The 24,104-nt window shown below is 47.2% G+C and overlaps 1 protein-coding gene across 1 annotated transcript in view; it reads left to right on the forward strand.

Annotated features, from left to right (window-relative positions):
• XRN1 (5'-3' exoribonuclease 1) overlaps positions 1–24,104 on the forward strand; it is an 838,379-nt gene that overhangs the window by 60,083 nt on the left and 754,192 nt on the right. Inside the window, exon 12 of the mRNA XM_069213922.1 lies at positions 20,336–20,441. Within this exon, the coding sequence (XP_069070023.1) occupies positions 20,336–20,441 (106 nt within the window). The remainder of the gene's footprint in view (positions 1–20,335; positions 20,442–24,104) is intronic.

The raw sequence follows: 24,104 nt of genomic DNA on the forward strand, positions 1-24,104 counted from the left end.
CGCGAATCACAAGGCAATGCTCTATGGATGAGTTGGTCAGGGATATTTGCGTACGCTTTTCCCCCTCTCCCTCTCCTTCCATATCTAGTAAACAAGTTGAGTCAAAACCAACTCAAACTCATACTGATAGCACCCACATGGGCAAGACAACCTTGGTATACAACTCTACTAGACCTTTCACTAGTACCGCATGTCAAACTACCCAACAGGCCAGATCTGTTAACACAACACAAACAACAGATCAGGCATCCAAACCCAGCATCATTGAATCTGGCAATTTGGCTCCTGAAATCCTAGAATTCGGACACTTAGACCTCACACAAGAATGCATGGAGGTCATAAAACAAGCTAGAAAACCTTCCACTAGACACTGCTATGCATCTAAGTGGAAAAGATTTGTTTACTACTGCCATTCCAATCAAATACAACCATTACATGCCTCTACTAAAGACATAGTAGGATACTTACTACATTTGCAAAAAGCAAATCTCGCTTTTTCATCTATAAAAATACACCTCGCAGCAATATCTGCTTACCTACAAACTACTCATTCATCGTCTCTATTTAGAATACCAGTTATTAAAGCATTCATGGAAGGGCTAAAAAGAATTATACCACCAAGAACACCACCAGTTCCTTCATGGAATCTTAACATCGTCTTAACAAGACTCATGGGTCCACCTTTCGAACCCATGCATTCCTGTGAAATGCAATATCTAACCTGGAAGGTCGCATTTCTCATTGCAATCACATCCCTCAGAAGAGTAAGTGAAATACAGGCATTTACCATACAAGAACCATTTATTCAAATACACAACAATAAAATAGTTCTAAGAACAAATCCAAAATTTCTGCCAAAAGTAATCTCACCATTCCATTTAAATCAAACAGTAGAATTGCCAGTGTTCTTCCCACAACCAAATTCTGTGGCTGAAAGAGCACTACATACATTAGACATCAAAAGAGCACTAATGTATTACATTGACAGAACAAAGCTAATCAGGAAAACAAAACAACTGTTCATAGCTTTTCAAAAACCACACATAGGAAATCCAATCTCTAAACAAGGCATTGCTAGATGGATAGTCAGATGCATTCAAACATGCTATCTTAAAGCCAAAAGAGAATTGCCTATTACACCAAAGGCACACTCAACCAGAAAGAAAGGTGCTACAATGGCCTTTCTAGGAAACATTCCTATGAGCGAAATATGTAAGGCTGCAACCTGGTCTACGCCTCATACGTTTACTAAACACTACTGTGTAGACGTACTAAATGCACAACAAGCTACAGTGGGCCAAGCTGTACTAAGAACATTATTCCAAACTACTTCAACTCCTACAGGCTAAACCACCGCTTTTAGGGGAGGTAACTGCTTTATAGTCTATGCCAAACATGTGTATCTGCAGCAACATATGCCATCGAACTGAAAATGTCACTTACCCAGTGTACATCTGTTCGTGGCATTAGTCGCTGCAGATTCACATGTACCCTCCCACCTCCCCGGGAAGCCTGTAGCCGTTTAGAAGTAGATCATAAATCTTAAACATCTGAACATTTGTAAATAATTATTAGAAACTCTTAACGTACATACATATTCACTCCATTGCATGGGCACTATTTATACCAAACAACTCCATCCTCACCCTCTGCGGGGAAAACAATCTAAGATGGAGTCGACGCCCATGCGCAATGGAGCCGAGGAGGGAGGAGTCCTTCGGTCCCGTGACCAAAAAGACTTCTTCGAAGAAAAACAACTTGTAATACTCCGAGCCCAACACCAGGCAGCGGACTGTGCCAAACATGTGAATCTGCAGCGACTAATGCCACGAACAGATGTACACTGGGTAAGTGACATTTTCATTCTGACTCGCTATACTTGGAGCTTCAGGCTCCTGTTCTCCAAAAACTTTGTCATTCAGGACAATGATTGAATGGACACAGAGATAGTCTCTGACAAGATCTATACTACTAGGGGCATTAAATGGCCCCCATATTGTTCATCATGTATACAGCAGTTCTGGGCAATGCAATACATAAAGCAAAAGCATTTCTGCCAACAATAGGCCAGTACAAAATCCTGATTCTGTAATATGCTAATGTTCTGGTGATTTTTAATCAAACACAAATAGGCCTAAAGCTTGCCCTAGCAGAGCTCCAAATATAAAATGACCGCCGTAAGATGGTGGCCACCTTTAACACAAACAAAGTGATGTATTTTGGAAAACTTGAGACTAAATTAAAGATGATGTTGAGTTTAGGTTGGAAAAAGTGAATTATATCTCAATTTACAACTACATTGGGATTTGACTTGCAGACATTGCCAGGCCGCTGACCCACTTAACATGAATTAAGAAGAAAGCCAGCAATAATACCTTTACATTTGCTGCCTAAATGCAGATTTATACGTTGCCTCAGCAAAAATCATTATAAGGGTATCAAAAGCAAAATTGTTTTTCACAATTTCATATGGGCATCAAGCCGTCCTCACCAATATGGAGACACTACTTGATAAATTTCAGTGCACCATTTGCAAACAAGTCTTCCAAGTCTGAAGGACACGTTGTGACTTTGTCAAGGAAAGTAGACATTAATTCTCTGGAGAATGAAGTCCAATTTCAACCACTATTAACATTGTATAATGCACCGCGTATGCAATCTTATCTCAAAGAATTGTTATCTAGGACATGCTAGAATAATATCCTGCAGGCAAGATTCTTGACTTTACCCATACAGGAATATAAGTGAAACTGGAGCAACACCACCATGTCCCCTTATAAATAGTTAAAATAAGTAATTTGAGTATTCTGCTGAAATCATAGGCAATTTCATATAAACTCTTTCCATTAAACCAATGTAGGTTAAAAGTAGTCTTCCTTCACGTAAAGCTGTGTAAGCAAGTAACGGCAGTCATTTTCTGTAATCTAATATTGCCTAGAGCCTGTCGTAGCGGGCTAAATCAGCCATTAAAGGCCTGCTCAAGCATTCAAGGCCAGGCAGAAGGCAAGGGCCTTTTAACAAGGTAGTGGCCCGGTAATGGCCTGTATTGCCCGCTGCGGCGGGCTCTAAGGCTATAAGAATATTCGGTGTAGGAGGCTGGCTCAGTGTATGGTATTCACCTATGGTGTGGCACCTTATACTGAGTCCAGGCAACCCTTAGAGATAGTGTTTTGGTCCTTGGATAACCAAAGCTTTCTAGGGGTAGCTGCAAAGAGCAGCTTACGCTTATCAGGGAGGAGTGTGAAGCACTTACAATACCACAGTAGTCAGATAGTGATGTTCACACAAGAAAGAAGCACACCAGGTGTTACAAAAATGAATTACTCTTTATTATAACACTAGTACTATCCTAACGTTGGTATATCTCCACTTGGAGAAATCTACACACAGAAAACGTACTTAGAAGCAAACAGGAAAAGCATAGAAATACATGGAGTCCTGTCTTGGGAGGGGGGTAAACCATATACTGAGAAAGTGGCATAAGAATGGAGATGCCCAACCAAGGTAAGTGTGTTAGGATCCCAGGGGAGTATGAAATCACCCAAGGTAAGTAATAGAAATCCCCCAGGTGTGCAGAGGTGTCATCTAGCCAGGTGTTCCATAGGCTGTTGCAGTTGGAATTTCCCTGAGGACCCAGGGACCCTGGAAGATACACAGCCACTGATGTTGCAGAATTCTTGCAGGAGCTGGAGAAACAATGTTGCAGTGGGAGCCCTCCCAACTGGATACAGTCTTGTTTCAGTTCCTAAGGCAGACCAGCAGCGGTTTCGGAGGCCAGGTTGCAGATGATGTCTTGCAGAGAGTTCCTTGGAGAGTCTTGCTTGATGAATCTGAGAACCCACCCGCTGGGGTGCCCTTAAGTATCTCTAAAAGAGGGTTGGTCACTCTCTGCAGTGACCTAGCTATCCGAGGTGGGCAAGGACATCATCTACCAGGCCTAACCAGTCAGATGCTCCCAGGGACCTCTGCACATCTTTTTTTCAAGATGGCAGAATCAAGTGGTCAGGACAGGGGGTTGGTCACTCCCCTATTTTGTGTGGTTTCGCGCCAGAGCGGGAACCGGGGGTTCCGGCACTGGTGCAAACCGGTTTATGCAAGAAGGTCACCAAATGTGCCCTTCAAAGCAGTCTTGTGGCACTGAGAGGCCACCCCAACTCAGACACCATGTCCTAAAGGAGAGGAGGTTACACCTCCCTCCTACTGGAAACCTTTTTTGTTCTGCCTTCCCCTGCTCGTGTTAGGCTCAGCAGCAGGAGGGCAGAACAGTGTCTGGGGTCGGCAGCAGCTGTACTGTCAGATCTGGCGGATCCTCTAAGGAACCCCCAGAGTACATGTGTCATGCATCCAACAGTGGAATCGGTATAGATGCATGATTCCAACATGTTTGATACCAAACATGCCTAGGTTTCGTGAGGCCATTATGTAGCTGGACTACTCGTGTTGACCAGTGTCCACTATATACCTAAAAATGGCTTCCCGGCACTTACAAAGCCCAGGGAATGGAGTCTAGGGTTTGTAGGGCCACCTCTGCTCATGTAGGGATATCCTCACACTAAGGGCCTTGGGCTGAAGGGCCCACCATAGGGGGTGACTTAGGGTGTCATTCTGACCCTGGCGGTAGACTACCGCCAGGGCCAACGACCGCAGATGCACCGCCAACAGGGCGGTACAGCCGCGGTCAGAAACGGAAAACCGGCAGTGTCCCTCCTGTTTCCCGCTGCCCTGAGGAATCCTCCATGGCGGCGCTGCAGGCAGCGCCGCCATGGGGATTCCGACCCCCTTACCGCCAGCCTGGTTCTGGCGGTTTTGACCGCCAGAACCTGGCTGGCGGTAACAGGTGTCGTGGGGCCCCCTAACAGGGCCCCACTAAGATTTTCAGTGTCTGCATAGCGGACACTGAAAATCGCGACGGGTGCAACTGCACCCGTCGCACCCTTGCCGGCTCCATTCGGAGCCGGCATCCTCGTGGGAAGGGGTTTCCCGCTGGGCTGGCGGGCGGCCTTCTGGCGGTCGCCCGCCAGCCCAGCGGGAAACTCAGAATTACTGCGGCGGTCTTCTGACCGCGTAGCGGTATTCTGCCGGCGGAACTTTGGCGGGCGGCCTCCGCCGCCCGCCAAAGTTAGAATCACCCCCTTAGTGTCCAAGTGCAGTGACCACGATATAAGGCAAGTTTTATATCTAAAGAGAAAAGATACATGCACCATTTCATGCAGGCTGCAACGGCAGGCCTGCAGACACAGCTTGTATGTGCTTCCATGGGTGGCATAATACATGCTGCAGCCAATGGGAGACCCCTGGTGTACCATTGCCCTGGGTACTTAGGTACCCTATATTAGGGGCTTACATGAGTGCACCAGTATGCCAATTGTGGGATGAAAGAGTTGCATTACAACCAAATTTAGAGGAGAGAGCACTGACACTTGGGTCCTGATTAGCAGGATCCCTTTGTACTACAGTCTAAACACACTGATGCCAGGCAAAAAGTGGGAATAACTATGCTTGAAGCGCCTCGAGACCCTCACAGGTGAGTAGTGCGCTTTACAAATGCTTTGACAAAATGCTTTGATCACATATGTCCATCTGGGAACGTGGTCCAAACCAAGCACAGGGGCTTCTGTGAATAGGGCAATCAGCCTCCGCCATCGACCAGCTCCAAGCAACCCTAGTTCCTTCACCCAACACCCCACTCCGGAGAGCTTGGTGGTCCAAGCCTCCACTTCCTGTGGTGCCTTACCTTCTGTTCCCCCGGATAGGGAGTCCAAGAGGCTGGACCAGCTTGGGAAGAAGATGTTTTCTTCTTCCAGCCTGGCATTGTGGTTGGTAAACACCTCTTGCCTATTGGCCCGTTTTCCCCATACTTTATGGGATACAGTGGCACACATGCTGCCTCAGGCCCAGAGGGTGTACGGGATACTCTCACCCAGGCTGTCAAGGATGGGAAAGATGCAGCCAAGTTCACCATCAGGTGTGGCTTGGACACGACTGACTCGCTGGGCAGAGCGATTTCTTCGACAATTGCTCTCTGACGCCACACCTGGCTGCGTACCACTGACTTATCTGGGGATGTCCAGTTGAACTTGATAAACATGCCTTTTGATGGCACACGCATTTTTGGTGAAAAGGCAAACTGCGCTTGAGAGATTCAAGGATTCTCAAACTACGGCCAGATCCTTGAGTCTCAACACCTGTTCGCCAGAAGTCTGTCTATCGCCCCTTTTGAGGCTTCGGGAGGGGCGCGGAACCACGCCAACAACAGGTTAGCCACAGGCATCACAGCATCCAGTGCAAGGACCTGGTTGTGGTACCTTTAGACCCAGAAGGTCTAGCCAGAGGTCAGCCACCACCCAGACCCCCTCTTCCGCAACGCGCAAGCCCTCCTAGTATGGTTCTGCAAGACCATGTCCATCCAGTTGGAGGGAGGATTCATTTTCATCTCCCTCACTGGCAATCCATAACATCGGACAAATGAGTCTTGCAAGTCATACAGAAGGGCTATTCCCTCCCCTTCCTGTCTTTCCCTACCTCTATCCCGCTGGTAAAAGAACAGCTGATGGAGGATCTTGCTCCCCCGAGGATCTTACGGCTCTCTTGGCCAAGTGAGCCATAGAAAGGGTCCCTATATCAGAAGTAGGCAGTGGTTGTTGTTCCAGTTACTTTCTGATACCCAAAAAGAACAAGGTCAGTGGGTTATTTTGGATTTAAGGGACGTCAATCTCTTCCTCAAGAAGGAGAAATTCAAGATGCTCACTCTTGCTCAGGTCTTGTCTGCCCTAGACCGAGGAGACTGGATTGTAGTGTTGGACTTGCAGGATACATATTTTCACATCCCCATCTTGCCTGCCTACAGGCGTTACTTGCGGTTCAAGGTGGGCCACAAGCACTTTCAGTTTACTGTGCTCCCCTTTCGTCTCACCAGTGTCCCTCATGTGTCCACCAAAGTGATGACGGTGGTGGCAGCTTATCTGCACAGGTTAGGGATTTTAATCTTCCCCTACCTCGACGACTGGCTGTAGAAGGCTCCTACGCCCCAGGTTCTCGTCACCCACCTTCAGACTACAGCGGACCTCCTGCATTTGCTGGGGTTCACTATAAATGTGCCGAAGTCACACCTGACTCCCCCGAGAAGCGAGTCCAGGATATTCAGGTTATGATACCGATGTTTCGACCTCTATCCTGGATTTCGGTGAGACAGAGACTGAGGCTGTTGGGACTCATGGCTTCCTGCATCCTGTTAGTCAAACATGCCAAATGGCATATGAGGGCTCTGCAGTGGGACCTCAAGTTCCAGTGGGTACATCATCGGGAAAAACTTACCGTTCAGATCTCAGAGGGAACTGCAAAAGACCTGCAGTTGTGCTTAGTGCACTGTGATTGGGTCAAAGGCAGACTCCTCTCCCTTCCCCAACCAGATCTCACAGTAGTGACAGATGCGTCACTTCTGGGATGGAGCGGCCATCTGGGAGAGGCGGAGATCAGGGGCCTCTGCAGAGTCCGGGCTCCATATCAAATTATTGGTGCTCCGGGCGATCAGGCTGGCATTGAAGGCATTTCTTCCTGTTGTGAAAGGGAAGTTAGTGCACATGTTCACGGACAACATCACCGCAATGTGGTATTTAACTAGCAGGGCGGTGTGGGGTCGTGGACCCTTTGTCAAGAGGCTCTCCGTCTCTGGACTTGGCTGGAACAGCAAGGTATAACCCTGATGGGTCAATATATAGCAGGTTCTCTGAATGCCAGGGTGGATGAACTCAGCCGCCGATGCCTAGTGGATCATGAATGGTATCTCCATCCGGAGGTGGTGCAAGGACTCTCTCCGCAGTGGGAAGAGCCTCGGTTAGATCTGATCGCCTCCCCAGAGAATGTGCAATGTCAGAAGTATTGCGCATTGGAGTTTCCAATGCGGCAATCGCTCGGCAACGCTTTTCGTTGCAAGTGGAATTCAGGCCTCCTATACGCATTTCCGCCCATACCACTTCTGCCCAGAGTTCTCAAGAAGATCAAGAATGACCGGCCCAAGTCATCTTAGTCGCTCCGGATTGGGCATGGAGAGCCTGGTATCCCGAACTATTCAAATGAGCATCAATCCTCCAATCAGGCTGTCCCTTCGAGAGGATGGTCTGTCGCAGCAGCAGGGGAGCATTCTCCACCCGAACCTGTCAACTCTGTGCCTTCATGCGTGGAGATTGAGCGGCGGCAGTTGATGGCTTTTGACCTTCCTCACGAAGTCTGTAAAGTTATTTTGGCAGCCAGGCGTCTGTCCACTAAAACGGTATACGCCTGCCATTGGAAACGCTTTGTATATTATTGCACAGAAAGGTCTGTTGACCCTCTTTCTGACATTCTACTTTTCATTCTGTCTCTAGCCCAGCAGGGTTCTTCCTTAAGGACTCTAAAGGGCTATCTTTCTGCCTTATCGGCATTTCTTTGGCTGCCTGACCAGCCTTCCTTGTTTAAATCTCCCATTGTAAATAGATTCCTCAAAGGCTTGTACATTTGTTTCCCCCTACGCCCTTTATTATGCCTCAGTGGGACTTAAATCTTGTCCTCACAGTTCTCATGTGTGCTCCCTTCAAGCCTTTACACAAGTGTCCCCTATGGCTGCTCACAATCAAGACAGACTTTTTAGTGGCAAACATCTGCCAGGAGGGTGCGTGAGATGCAAGCCCTGTCATCAAGGCCACCATATTTCACTATCCATCCAGATATAGTGGTTCTCAGAACTTGTGCCTCTTTCCTCCCCAAGGTGGTGACCCCATTCCATCTGGGTCAGAACATCACCCTGCCCACCTTCTTTGCTGCACCGCATCCCTCTAAGTAAGAGGAGCGACTCCATCGACTGGACCCAAAAAGAGTGTTGTCATTCTACCTTGACCGCACGAAACAGTTCCGGGTGGATGACCAACTCTTTATGGGGTATGTTGGAGCAAAGAAGGATCGGGCAGTGCAGAAGTGAACCATTTCGTGCTCAGTCGTAATCTGCATTAAGATATGCTACGCATTGGCAAGGACGCAGCCTCCTCAGGGCTTGAGGGCTCATTCTACCAGGGGCAAAGCTGCTACCACTGCGCTAGCTCGAGGCGTGCCAGTCCTGGATATCTGTCAGGCCGCAACATGGGCGTCCTTGCACACGTTTGCAAAACATTACTGCCTGGACAGTTAGGTACGAAGGGACGGGTACTGTGCCGGTTTTGTCCTGCAGGACATTTTAGTGTAAGGAGTGGTTTCCGCAGCCCACAGCCAGGAGGTTATGGCTTGGATAGCTATTCAAAGGTAAGGAATCTGTAGCTAGAAGTCTCTATCAGATGAACAAGTTACTTACCTTTGGAAACGCATTATCTGGTAGAGGCTCTATCTAGCTGCAGATTCCTTACACCCACCCATGCCTACCTGCTCTGCGGATATGACTAGTAGGGTTAGGGTTTATCCCTTCTCAGGGCCCTAGTTTTGCACATGCAAATGTTGGTTCTATCCATGACTCTGCACTTCTGGTGTGGAAGGTTTGTGGATAAAAGAACTGACGTACGTGCGCCGAGGCGGCGTCTATATAGATGACCGTGATGTCGTAGACAGCTCCAATGACGCTGACTAAGCAACGTGGAGCCAGACGACGCTCGCGGAATCAAACGACGCCACCCTACTGCACGCGCAGGGTATTGCTTAGCAAAAAGATTTCGGATTCGAAGCTGACGCGTGGGAATTGAAAGGTAAGGAATCAGCAGCTAGATAGAGTCTCTACCAGATAATGCGTTACCAAAGGTAACTTGTTCTTCATGTTAAAATAAAGGCAGCAATTTGTTTTAGTAATTTATTTAAAGCCATGGTACTCCGATGACCCTTTTCTCTCATTTGGGACTTGACCTAAAAGTCTTATCTGATCCAAAAAAAAAAAAAAAATGATAGGAGAATTTTTTGTTAATCGAATGCAAGCTAAATAATCTTCACCGGTAATGTAATCCGGGAGAAAGAATGAAAATAATCCAGTGAAGGGTTGTTGATATAATTGTTTGCAGTCAAATACAGAGTAATGATTAAATGCATGGTGAAATAACCAGAGTGATTTATTTTAAGCCAATGCAGTGATGAGTACCATATGTGATCTTCATCTGTAATTTAAAATTTGTAACGTAATCGGATATGCCTTATTCTGAATGAAAAAAACAAATACTATTTCATGAAGAAATATAAATCTTTTAAAGCAATATATTGAATAAAAAACTATTAACTGAAAAGATAACTACAAAAAACACAGAGAAAGGGGGTGGCAGGGATTGTAAGGGCATGAGGAATGCACCCAAGATAGGGTGAGTGGAAATGGAGGGAGGTTTGAGACAACTACTATAGGAAGCTGGCTCTCTGTATGGTGCCCCAAAACTAAATACACCATGTAGAGAGTCCAGGCAGCCCTTGCTCGTTACAGGGCTTTCTTGAAAGATCCTAGTGCTCTATGTTGTGGTAGTGTGGTCAAGCAGATGAGGCTAATCAAAGGGGAGTGTTGAGCATTTGGTGTACAAACACAGTCAATAAATTGGGCACACACTCGATAAAGAAATCCAACACCAATTAATAAAAATAACACAGATTTTTATATTTTAGGCACTAAAATCTTCATAATTGGGTAGGTATTTTCAAGATAGATTTTTAGCATTTAATTAGACATAACTATATTTGAGGTACTGTTAACCTATTGGGGAAAGCATAGGCTGCATAGGACCACTTGCCAACGACTTACAGGGCTGTTCTTCAGGATTTAAGGTAAGTAGGGGCAAAGGTCTAAGGAGGCACCAACCGGTCACCTCGGTCGGCTCTGGGTCATCTTTAGGGTCTCTGGAGCTGGGGTGCATTGTCATCTAGACTCTGGCTGGGTGGCTTGGATGCAGTGGTCTTTGGTCCAGCGGGTCGCGTTGGTCAGAAGCACTTGGGTTTGGGGAGCCAGCAGAAAGACGCTGCAGGCACTGAATAGGGTTCCAGTCAGGGGAACTCAAGGGTGGGGGTCAGGTCTCTGGGGTCTCTGGGTCCTAGAGACATCATTGGGTCACGTGGACTCTGGCTGTGGGGATCTGGTGCAGAGGTGCTTTGAGGTGTTAGTGGTTGCGGCGGTGGTGACCTGAACATGGGGACCCAGCAGGACAGCTGGGCCACTCTGGAGGATGGCTTCTGCTGTGCTGCCGTTCCTCTTTGGCTGGTTGGTGTCTGTGGAGTTGGTGTCCGGATAGGGCCACCAACAAGTCTTGGCTGCTGCAAGGAGTCCGGTACCACTGGTATTGGTGCTGGGGTGCTCCTGACGGGTCTAACAACTTGTTACTCAGTGGGGAGACGGGGATGACCTCTCGGAGCACCTCCTTGGTGGCTGCTGTGTCGGTGAGGCCAGGGGTCAGCAGTTTGGCCAACCAGAGCTTGCAACACAGTGCCTGACAGGAAGTACCTCCTCTACTTCACAGGAGATGCATGCTGTTTTGCAAAGTGCTGGCGGCCCTCCCAGGTTTTTGAAGGCTGAGTTGTCTTTGTCACAGCTGTTAGGGGCAGCATGCAGGCCAGTAGGTTTGGCGCCAAGCCAGGTGCTGCTCCTCAATTCTTGCTTCTGTGTTGTCCTTCTTGAGTCAGTCAAATCAGCCTGTCTGGTGCTAGTGGCTCCCCTAGATACTCAATTTTAGGTGTGTTAAGTGGAGTAAAAGGTAGTAACCAATGGGCTACTTAACCTTGGAGTCACTACACCCCCTATATGACCACTTCCTGTGGGGAGTGGGCATAACCCTGTCCCAGAGTTCCTAATTACACCAAAATCAAGATGGTGGAATCCTTCTTTCGTAGGTCACATCAGGCAGCCCACCCTAGGGGTCTGACTGGCCTGGTAGTGCACCATGCCTACTGTAGATCTAATTTTCTGCCTGTCCTTGTGCCAAATAGTCCTCAGGGCAGGGGTTGGCATCTCCCAGGTCTAGGTGAAGCTGCAGTCTCATATCAAAGGCGGCAGGGACCTTAAAGTCCCTGGCCTTGTTTTTCAGATTTACTAGCCATCCTGCTGCAGTAGCTGTAAACACCTTCTGACAGAGCAGGCATTGTTCCTGACCTCTGAGAATGGGGCGTGTACCTCCCAGAGGGTTCAGAAGATCGTATTTGGTGGCAAGCTGCTCTGTACCAGTCAACCAACACACTAGAGGACTAGCAGGTTTCAGGTTTCTAAAGTACCCTTTGGGTGCATGTACTAGTAAAGCCATCACTGGAATCTGAGTGGGTTCATTGATATCAGGTGTTTGATACCAAACATCTTTGGTTTCATTGAAGCGATCATGTAGCTGGGGAAATCGTAATCACCAGTGCCCAGTACACACACTTAAGATGGCTTCCCTGTTTACTTGCAATGTGTAAGAATCAAATTTGTCATCATAGGGGCATATCTGCTTGTGCAGATATGTCCACACATGTAATATAGTGCACCCTGCCTTAGGGCTCTAAGGCCTGCTGTAGGCGTGACTTACAAATATTGCATGTGTTGTCTGCAGGCAGGGCACACAGGGTGTATTCCATGTTGTGTTTTCACTTTTGTCTGCACTATTTCATGCAGCTTGCAATGGCAGTTTGAATGAATGTGGTGAGGGGTCCCTTAGGGTGGCACAATACATGCTGCGGCCCTTAGGGACATTTTATAGTACCTGTGGCCTAGTTACCAGGAGTACTGTAGGAAGCTGGCTCTTTACCTTTTGGTTCCAAAATGAGGTAACTGTGCAAAGAGTCAGAATAATCCCCAGAGGTATCACAGAGCTACAAAGGGCATCCCAAATGTTCTCTTTTGGGGTAGTGTGGTCAAGCAGTTAGGCATATCAGATGGTAGTGCTAAGCATGTAAGGCACACACTCCTACAGTAAGTGAGACACACACTCAAAGAAATCTGACACCAGTTTATAAAAATAACACGTGCTTTTAAATAAACTTTGATACCAAGATCATTGGAATTGGGTGAGTACTTTTCGAGTTATGAATTTTTACAGTTTTAAAAAGTTGACAGTGCAGTTTTTAGAGCAGTAATGTTATCATATGGGGAAAACATATACTGCATACTGTTAGCAGCGACTTACAGGACCAATCTTCTGGAGTTAAGGTAAGTATGGGACAAGGTCCAAAGCAGCACAAACCGGTCACTTCGGTAGGCACTGGGGTGTATGGGTGCAGAGGTACTTCTCATTGTCGGTGCCCTATGTTATCCTATTGGGGAAAAACATGTACTGCATTTGGCCACTTAGTGACGACCTACAGAACTGTTCTTCTGTAGTTAAGGTAAGTATGGGGCAAGGTCCAAAGCAGCACCAACATTTCACTCTGGAAGGCACTGAGGCATCCGAGTGCAGAGATGCTTTTCAGGCTTGGGTTCTCTAATGGTATCCAATGGGAAAGAAAAAGACACTGCATACGGGAGCTCAGCAACAACTTACAGGACTGTTCCTATGGACTTGAGGTGAGTATGAAGCAAGGTCCAAGGCCACACCAACAGTTCACCTCGAGGGGACTGTGGTGTGTCCGGTGCAGAAGTGTGTTATGTCATCGGGTGTCCCGTTCACTTCAATGGGAAATGGTCCGGTCACAAAGTTGTTGCAAGCTGGGAACCTACGGGGAGGGGCTCAACCCTTGAGGTCCTCAGGCACGTGGGGACACTGTTGGTCCACTCCTCCTCGGGCTGTGGGGCTCGGGTGCAGTAGTGTCTTTTGACGTCGGGTCCGGTGCTAGAGTTAATCGCTGTTGGAAGCAGGTCTGCAGAAATAGGCTGCAGACCGCGTCAGGAAGACCACAGTGGGCGAACTCAATGTGGCCTTTGTCTCTGGAGGTCCTTGGGACCACGCTGACACCGTTGGCCCACTTCAGCTCGGGCTAGGGGGCTGAGGTGCAGTGGTGATGTCCGGCGTTGGGTTTTGGCAGTCCAGTCCTCGCACTTCTTTCTTTGGTGCCTGCAGGGAAGCAGCGCCTCTGCTCCAAGAGAGTTGTTCTTGACGATTTGCGAATCACTGGCACCTCTCCTGGGTTCCTAGAGGCTGCAGCAGCCAGACAGGTCAGTTGCTCCTCGAGGGTCGCGTGCAGCAGCCAGGCTGGCAGGGTTGGCGTCATGTAATTTGCGCTCCTGGGTTTTTGGGTTTAGCAGACTTCTTGTCCACTCCTTCCTTTTTGTCCAGCTAAGATCTGTAGATCTGGTATCAGGGGGGTCCCCTAAATTCTCAATTTAGGGGGTGTTAAGGGGAGTGAAGGGCAGTAGCCAATAAGCTACCTTCCCTCGGGGTCCCTAACCCCTTAAATGACCAATTCCTGTAGAGAGTGAGCATCACTCTGGTCAAAGTTTCTAAATTCCAAAACACGCAAGATGGCGGACTTTCTAAAGCTGTGTGCATTTCAGGCTGGCCACCTTAGGAGTGTGTCCAGCCTGGAAAGCAACATGCCTTCTGCATAGCTAATTTTCCTGCCTGTCCAGGTGCCAAATATGCCCTGGGGCTGAGGGGTCGGCATATCCCTCATAGAGGCCAGGGCTACATACCAAAGGGGATAGGCTTCTTTGAAGCTTCCTGCCTTGGGATGCAAATCGTCCTATGGGGGAGGGTGTGCAACTTCCCAGCCCGAACAGACTGTTTCTGATCTCTAGATAGTGAAGCCTCTCACACTAAGAGGCCAGATTCTCATCTGTTAGTAGCAAACTGGCTGTAACTGGTCAGTTAGCTCACCAGCAGTTGGTAGGTTTTCAGGGGCCACCTCTAAGATGCCCTCCGGGTGCATGTATTAATAAATCCATCACTGGAGTCGGTGAGGGTTTAGTAATACAAGGTGTTTGATACCAAACATCCCTTTTTTTAGTGAAGCCATCATGTAGCTGGGGAACTCGTATTGACCAGTGTCCAGCACATGTATTTCAAATAGCTTCCCTGCACACTTAGTATGTCAGAAAATCATCAAAGACATAGCAGGGACATATTTGCTCATGCATATATCTCCCACTTGTAATATAATTGTAGGAAGTTGGCTCTGTATATACTATTTCAAAGTAAGAAATAGTGTGCACAGAGTCCAAGGGTTCCCCTTAGAGGCAAGATAGTGGCAAAAAGAGATAATTCTAATGCTCTATTTTGTGGTAGTGTGGTCGAGCAGTAGGCTTATCAGAGGGTAGTGTTAAGCATTTGTTGTACACACACAGGCAATAAATGAGGAACACACACTCAAAGACTTACTCCAGGCCAATCGGTTTTTATATAGAAAAATATATTTTCTTAATTTATTTTAAGAACCACAGGTTCAAGATTTACAAGTAATACTTCAAATGAAAGGTATTTCACTCAGGTATTCTAGGAACTTTGAATAATCACAATAGCTTGTACACTTTTGACAATAATGGCAATAAGCTATTTTAAAAGTGGACACAGTGCAAAAATCAACAGTTCCCGGGGGAGGTAAGTATTTGTTAAGTTCACAGGTAAGTAAAGCACTTACAGGATTCAAAGTTGGGTCCAAGGTAGCCCACCGTTGGGGGTTCAAGGCAACCCCAATTTACCACACCGGCAGCTCAGGGCCGGTCAGGTGCAGAGGTCAAAGTGGTGCCCAAAACACATAGGCTTCAATGGAAATAGGGGTGCCCCGGTTCTAGTCTGCCAGAAGGTAAGTACCCGCGTCCTCGGAGGGCAGACGAGGGGGGGTTTTGTAGGGCACCGGGGGGACACAAGCAGGCACAGAACATACACCCTCAGCGGCACAGGGGCGGCCGGGTGCAGAGTGCAAACAGGCGTCGAGTTTCTGATAGGAATCAATGGGGAGACCCGGGGGTCTCTTCAGCGATGCAGGCACAAGGGGGGCTCCTCGAGGTAGCCACCACCTGGGCTAGGCATAGGGTCGTCTGGGGGTCACTCCTGCACAGGAGTTCGGTTCCTTCCGGTCCTGGGGGCTGAGGGTGCAGTGTTGGTTCCAGGCATCGGGTTCCTTGTTACAGGTAGTCGCGGTCAGGGGGAGCCTCTGGATTTCCTCTGCAGGCGTCGCAGTGGGGGCTCAGGAGGGTCAACTCTGGCTATTCACAGGCTCGCGGTCGTCAGGGAGTCCTCCCTGAGGTCTTTGTTTTCCGCAGATCGAGCCGGTGGCGTCCGGTGCGGAGTGGAAAGTCTCACGCTTCCGGCGGGAATCTTGGGGTCTTTAAAGTTGCTTCTTTGTTGCAGAAAGTTGCAGTTTATTGAACAGGGCCGCTGTTCTCAGGAGCTTCTTGGTCCTTTAGATGCAGGGTAGTCCTCTGAGGCTTCAGAGGTCGCTGGACCCTGTTGCAGTTTTCTTCGAAGTAGGGAGACAGGCCAGTGGGGCTGGGGCCAAATCAGTTGTCGTCTCCGTCTTCACTGCAGGGCTTCAGGTCAGCAATCCTTCTTCTTCTTTAGGTTGCGGGAATCTATCTTCCTCGGTTCTGGGAGCCCCTAAATACTGAATTTAGGGGTGTGTTTAGGTCTGGGAGGGCAGTAGCCAATGGATACTCTCCTTGAGGGTGGCTACACCCTCTTTGTGCCTCCTCCCTGTGGGGAGGGGGGCACATCCTTAATCCTATTGGGGGAATCCTCCTTCTACAAGATGGAGGGTTTCTAAAAGTAAGTCTCACCTCAGCTCAGGACACCTTAGGGGCTGTCCTGACTGGGTGGTGACTCCTTGGTTTCCTCATTATCTCCTCTAGCCTTGCCGCGGGCATCTCCACTATCTGGGATGCCCTGTGGCGCTGTAACAAAGGGGGTGGTCCTTTGAGGCTCACCGCCAGGTGTTACAGTACCTGCAGACGGAGGTGAGAAGCACCTCCACCCAGTACAGGCTTTGTTCCTGGCCACAGAGTGACAAAGGCACTCTCCCCATGTGGCCAGCAACATGTCTGGTGTGTAGCAGGCTGGCAGAAACTAGTCAGCTGGAAGTCGGGTATGTTTTCAGGGGGCATCTCTAAGATGTCCTCTGGGTGTATTTTACCATAAAGTGCACACTGGCATCAGTGTGCATTTATTGTGCTGAGAAGTTTGATACCAAACTTCCCAGTTTTCAGTGTAGCCATTATGGTGCTGTGGAGTTCGTGTTTGACAGACTCCCAGACCATATACTCTTATGGCTACCCCGCACTTACAATATCTAAGGTTTTGCTTAGATACTGTAGGGGCATAGTGCTCATGCACATATGCCCTCACCTGTGATATAGTGCACCCTGCCTTAGGGCTGTAAGGCCTGCTAGAGGGGTGACTTAACTATGCCACAGGCAGTGTGGGGTTGGCATGGCACTCTGAGGGGAGTGCCATGTCGACTTAGTCATTTTCTCCCCACTAGCACACACAAGCTGGCAAGCAGTGTGCATGTGCTGAGTGAGGGGTCCCCAGGGTGGCATAAGACATGCTGCAGCCCTTAGAGACCTTCCTTGGCATCAGGGCCCTTGGTACCAGGGGTACCAATTACAAGGGACTTATCTGGATGCCAGGGTTGTGCCAATTGTGGAGACAAAGGTACAGTTTAGGGAAAGAACACTGGTGCTGAGGCCTGGTTAGCAGGGTCCCAGCATACTTTCAAATCATAACTTAGCATCAGCAAAGGCAAAAAGTCAGGGGGTAACCATGCCAAGGAGGCATTTCCTTACAATAATGCACCCTGCCTTAGGGATGAAACAAATATTACAAGCAGTGTTTAGGGGACTTGGCACACAGTCTGTGTGCCATGTTGTGTTTTCACTTTTGGAAGCACCTTGTCTCGCAGCCTGCAATGTCAGCCTGCAATGTCAATCTCCCTTGGGGAACGGGGTCAAGACTGATTTACATATGGCTGGGTCCAAACTGCAGTGGCGAGGGGGGCAAAAAACAATGGATTAGACCCAGATCTTTGTGTCTAGGGGCGAATGTTTGCATTGTTCAGCATTCCGTCCATCATCTGTTCTTTTTGCTTTTTACACCCTTAGTGGGAAGGGTATGCCCAGTTGTGGGTCCCGTTCTCACTGCTCCACTGGATTCAAGCTAGCCTGGCTGATGAAGGGTGATAACTGGAACCGGTCCTAGGATGCTTGTTTCTGGTCCAGGAAGACCTGGCTTGGCAGTTCGGGCTGGACTGTTCCCATGGGGTATGGTGTCAAGACTTACTTATATATGGCTGGGTCCAAACCGGGGTGAAGTGGTGGGCAAAATAAAATGGATTAAACCCAGATCATTGTGACTTGGGGTGAATGTTTGCATTGTTCAGCATTCTGTCCATCATCTGTTTTCTTTTTTTTTAAATTGTGGCTTTTGTCACCCTAAGTGGGGAAGGGCATGCCCAGACATGGGTCCCTTTCTCACTGCTCCACTGATTCAAGCTAGCCTGGCTGATGGAGGGTGATATCCTGAAACCGGTCCCAGGATGCTTGTTTCCAGTCCAGGGAGGACCTGGTGTGGGAGTTCGGGCTGGTCTGTCCCATGGGGAACAGGGTCAAAACTGATTTGCATATGTCTGGATCCAAACCGGGTAGCGTGGTGGGCAAAGAAATTATGGATTAAGCCCTGATCTTTGTGACTGGGGTGAATGTTTGCATTGCTCAGCATTCTGTCAATCATCTGTTCTTTTTGCTTGGGTCCCTTAGAGTTGCACAAGTTGTGCTTAATCTCTTAGGGGTCCTCTTCAGTACCTATGCCCTAGGTCCCAGTGGTACCATTTACTAGGACTTACAAAGGTGCTAAAGGGCCTGGTCACTTGAGTATCAAGTAACCAGATGTCTTGTTTGGGGAAGGAACACTGGCACTGGGGACCTGGTTAGCAGGAACCCAGTGCACTTCAATCACAGTTGCAGCTTAAACCAGGCAAAAAGAGGGGGACGAGGGGGAAATGCAACCAGAACCCAACTTTCCTACAAGTACCATTTACTAGGGGCTTACAGGGGTGCTAAAAGGTCTTGCAAATTGGGAACAATTGTACCGTTTTAGGTAAAGAGAGATGGCACTGAGGACATGGTTAGCAGGAACCCAGTGCACTTCTTTTAAAATTGCATCAGATACCAGGCAAAAGGTGGTGGTGACCATGTCAACAAGGGGGTACTTTTCTACAACTACCCTAAAAATGGATGACACATTGGTAAGAGGGTGAGAGCAGGTTGGGTAGGTATATAAAGGGGCCTAAAGAGGAAGGGGAAAAGAGCCACATTAAGGTCTTGAATAAAAAATACAGGACAATGAAAGAGGGTTTGGGGAAGAAGATCACTCCCACGCACACACTACAATGAGGGGTTTGGTGGTGGCACTGATGTGGCAGAAAGAAAATCTGGTACAAATTGTAGAATGCTGAAAACCAGACATAAAATAAAGCTTTTTTCCAACAGAAAACAGCTTTCATAAAGTTGGTTCAGTCTTTATTGTGAATGCCATTGAATGTCAAAAATGCCGAAACAGTTTAGGTGAAAAGGTTTAGTCAAAAGCACTGATTTTATTTCCATTGAAATTACATACAGAATAGTTAGGGTCTCTGAGCCTAGACTGATTGCAGGTGAAGAGGAAACAAAGGCTACAGAAGCATGGTTTTGTGTCTGTCCTTAACCTGTTCACTGTGTGTTGGCTGCATGCTTTGAGACATAAACAATTGGAGCAGCTTGTGTCATTGGTGCTATGAGCTACATATTAGGGGACCACAGATCACTTACACCAACTGAACATTATTGCACAAAGAGTTTTGCCAAATTAACTGTACCACCCAATTCTTGTATAACTATGTTGACTTTTATGTGTAAAATGTGTACAATTGTTTGATAATGTATCTAAATGATGCTAGCTCTTACAACCATTGTGTAAAATGTGTTTAAAACACCCCTATATGTTGTGAGGTACTCTGATGCCCCCACGGCTCTGTAGCGATATAGAGCAATATATAACGTTAAAAAAAATATATATATATTTTTTACTTTGTGTACAATCATTGTGCCACAATGATTTTATTGTACCATGCTATTTTGCCTTGTGTACACAGATAGCAGTAAAAACACATAATATTGTACAGGTTCAAACTTGTATGCTTATATTGGATAGTACAGCTTGGGCATTTTGGTTCACATATACATAGTTCACTTCTTTTTGCTATTCAAGCATAAGCAAATTTGTGTTTCAGCACTCCTTACATTGTTAACAAGTATGTGGGTCTTCACTTGGAAGATCTACATGAAATCTAAAAAAAGACATGCTGTTTTATTTCCCTTATGGACCCAGTCTTGAGTATCCTTTTCTTTTGTACTGCCTCCAACATGAAGTAAAAAAAAAAAAAAACTGGAAAATAGGATCTGTTAATTAAATTCTCGCTGTCAAGTTGTGAAGGGCTTTGTTTTTACGGTTGAATGCATATAATCACTGCTATCTCATTTCAGTTCTTCAGGATGAGGATCCAGAAGATGATGATCTATTTGAGACAGAGTTTAGGCAGTACAAGAGATCGTACTACATGACTAAGATGGGAGTGGAAGTCGTTTCAGAGTAAGTCATAATGTTTCATGGTTATTATGTTTTATTTTCAGGCTATTGGTTACTTTGTATGGGAAAGTTGTATTTTTAATTACTCCCTCACATTTCCTTTTTTTTTGTTTGTTTTATAAATTAGATTTGGGCAGTAGGATTAATGAATAATGTATTGAATACATAACTTGAAATGTCTTATTAGAACTGCATATATTTCTGATTAATATTTAGTCATGTATTTATCTTGAATTCAGTAGTTCCATCTACCTATACCATATAATAAAAAATAAATTTGAGCAAACGCATTTCCTGTGTTAGGTTTTTGCCCAAAACAACCGTCTTGCAATAACTGTTCACTGTGGTGGCAAGGATCGCAAACCTTACCATTTGTGCCCCTTTTACTTCTCTAGGATGGTCAGATTGTCTGAGGCTTCAGAAAACACTTATGTTCTACTCTGTTTAGCAACATTGGATGCGTTCACAGTACAGAGATTCTTGTTCACTGCTTCTTTGAGATTGGTTAGGTAATTGTTGCTTGAAAAGGAAATCTTCTGTGTGCTTTCTTAGAAGGAAACATATTCGGACCCTTGGTCAAGAGGTAGAATAAATATTGTTTTTGAGGGCGCCCCTTCCCCTTTGTAAATCTGTCCCTTGCGTGATGCTTTAGTGTGCCATCGCTATAGATGCATTGTCTTGATGGTCCTCCTTTTTGCACCTCAAAAGGAGAATACTCTACTTTCTAAACACACATTTTGGATGTGTTCAAAACTGCTGCCTGAAATTCAGCCCGCACCACCACAAAACAATATTAGGTTTATTCTAATACTGTGCCTGGTGCCAAGCCTTAGAGTGCAGTGCAGATGATTTGTTATGCACAGACTTTTTTGTATATGTCACAACCCAAAATGCCATTACTGACTGAGGGATTCAGTCTTTGTCCGAGCAGATAAGATAATCCATCAACATAATGCAAGCTTGATAAAATCAATACAAATCAAATATAGCATAAGAGCATCAATGACATAAGTTGTAAAACATGATTATATTTCGAAAGTTGCACATTATTAAGCGATGGGCCGGACACCCTTTTCCAAAATTTTAGATGTTATGAGTCATGATGCGTACAAAAACGTAGAAACAGCAAAACTACATACAGGCTAGCGTTGGCTCTACATATATTTTTAAAGCATTGGCACAGTGAGATACCCCCACCAACCGACTTGGAGGAAAAACCAATTTGGTTTGAGGTTTGAATAGGCAGAGCCAAAAAACAACACACATTCCTCTGCATGACAGCATACATGGCGTTATTTAGATTTAGTAACAGGAGACGAAATGTGAAAGTGGCTTTTAGAAATACACCATAGCTAAACTTTACAAAGAAACATCTCGTAAACGATGGCTCAACATCATCGAATAATTCCTCAGGCTTAAATTTTGCATTTTTGGAGCAAAACCCCTTTAGTAAGGGTACCATGTGTAGCACATGATTAATTTCTCTACATAATAAGCCCCCAAACCCTATCTGTAGGACGTTGGCTCTGTATGTACTATTTCAAAGTAAGAAATAGCATGCACAGAGTCCAAGGGTTCCCCTTAGAGGTAAGATAGTGGCCAAAAGAGATAATTCTAATGCTCTATTTTGTGGTAGTGTGGTCGAGCAGTAGGCTTATCAGAGAGTAGTGTTCAGCATTTGTTGTACACACACAGGCAATAAATGAGGAACACACACTCAAAGACAATTCCAGGCCAATAGGTTTTTACATAGAAAAATATATTTTCTTAGTTTATTTTAAGAACCACAGGTTCAAGATATACAATCCATACTTTAAATGAAAGGTATTTCACTCAGGTATCATAGGAACTTTGAATCAGCAAAATAGCATGTACAGTTTCAACAAAAATGGCAATAAGCTATTTTAAAACTAGACACTGCAAATTTCAACAGTTCCTGGGGGAGGTAAGTATTTGTTAGTTTTGCAGGTAAGTAAACCACCTACAGGGTTCAAAGTTGGGTCCAAGGTAGCCCACCGTTGGGGGTTCAGGGCAACCCCAAAGATACCATACCAGCAGCTCAGGGCCGGTCAGGTGCAGAGGTCATAGTGGTGCCCAAAACGCATAGGCTTCAATGGAGAAGGGGGTGCCCCGGTTCCAGTCTGCTAGCAGGTAAGTACCAGCGACTTCGGATGGCAGACCAGGGGGGTTTTGTAGGGCACCGGGGGGGGGACACAGGTCAGCACAAAAAGTACACCCTCAGCGGCACGGGGGCGGCCAGGTGCAGAGTGCAAACAGGCGTCGGGTTTGTAATGGAGTTCAATGGGAGACCTAGGGGTCTCTTCAGCGAAGCAGGCAGGCAAGGGGTAGCCACCACCTGGGCAAGGGAGAGTGCCACCTGGGGGTCGCTTCTGCACTGGAGGTTGGATCCTTCAGGTCCTGGGGGCTGCGGGTGCAGTGTCTTTACCAGGCGTCGGGTTCTTAGAAGCAGGCAGTCGCGGTCAGGGGGAGCCTCTGGATTCCCTCTGCAGGCGTCGCTGGAGGGGGGTGCAGGGGGGGTCAACTCTGGCTACTCACAGGGTCGCAGTCGCCGGGGAGTCCTCCCTGTAGTGTTGTTTCTCTGCAGGTCGAGCCAGGGGCGTCGGGTGCAGAGTGGAAAGTCTCATGCTTCCGGCGGGAAACGTGGAGTCCTTTTAAAGTTGTTTCTTTGTTGCAAAGTTGTTTCTTCTTTGGAGCAGAGCCGCTGTCCTCGGGAGTTCTTGGTCCTTTTAGATGCAGGGTAGTCCTCTGAGGCTTCAGAGGTCGCTGGACCCTGGGGGACGTGTCGCTGTTGCAGGTTTTCTTGAAGTGGGGAGACAGGCCGGTAGGGCTAGGGCCAAAGCAGTTGGTGTCTCCATTCTCTCTGCAGGGTTTTCAGGTCAGCAGTCCTTCTTCCTCTTCAGGTTGCAGGAATCTAACTTGCTTGGTTCTGGGGGCCCCTAAATACTCAATTTAGGGGTGTGTTTAGGTCTGGGGGCTTAGTAGCCAATGGCTACTAGCCCTGAGGGTGGCTACACCCTCTTTGTGCCTCCTCCCTGAGGGGAGGGAGGGCACATCCCTAATCCTATTGGGGGAATCCTCCATCTGCAAGATGGAGGATTTCTAAAAGTCCAAGTCACCTCAGCTCAGGACACCTTAGGGGTTGTCCCGACTGGCCAGTGACTCCTCCTTGGTTTTCTCATTATCTCCTCCGGCCTTGCCACCAAAAGTGGGGCAGTGGCCGGAGGGGGCAGACATCTCCACTAACTTGGATGCCCTGTGGCGCTGTAACAAAGGGGGTGAGCCTTTGAGGCTCACCGCCAGGTGTTACAGTTCCTGCAGGGGGAGGTGAGAAGCATCTCCACCCAGTACAGGCTTTGTTACTAGCCACAGAGTGACAAAGGCACTCTCCCCATGTGGCCAGCAACATGTCTGGTGTGTGGCAGGCTGGCAAAACTAGTCAGCCCACACTGGAAGTCTGGTATGTTTTCAGGGGGCATCTCTAAGATGCCCTCTGGGGTGTATTTCACAATAAAATGTACACTGGCATCAGTGTGCATTTATTGTGCTGAGAAGTTTGATACCAAACTTCCAAGTTTTCAGTGTAGCCATTATGGTGCTGTAGAGTTCGTGTATGACAGACTCCCAGACCATATACTCTTATGGCTA

This window comes from Pleurodeles waltl, chromosome 11 (assembly GCF_031143425.1).
Source record: "Pleurodeles waltl isolate 20211129_DDA chromosome 11, aPleWal1.hap1.20221129, whole genome shotgun sequence".
Lineage (NCBI taxonomy): Eukaryota > Metazoa > Chordata > Amphibia > Caudata > Salamandridae > Pleurodeles > Pleurodeles waltl.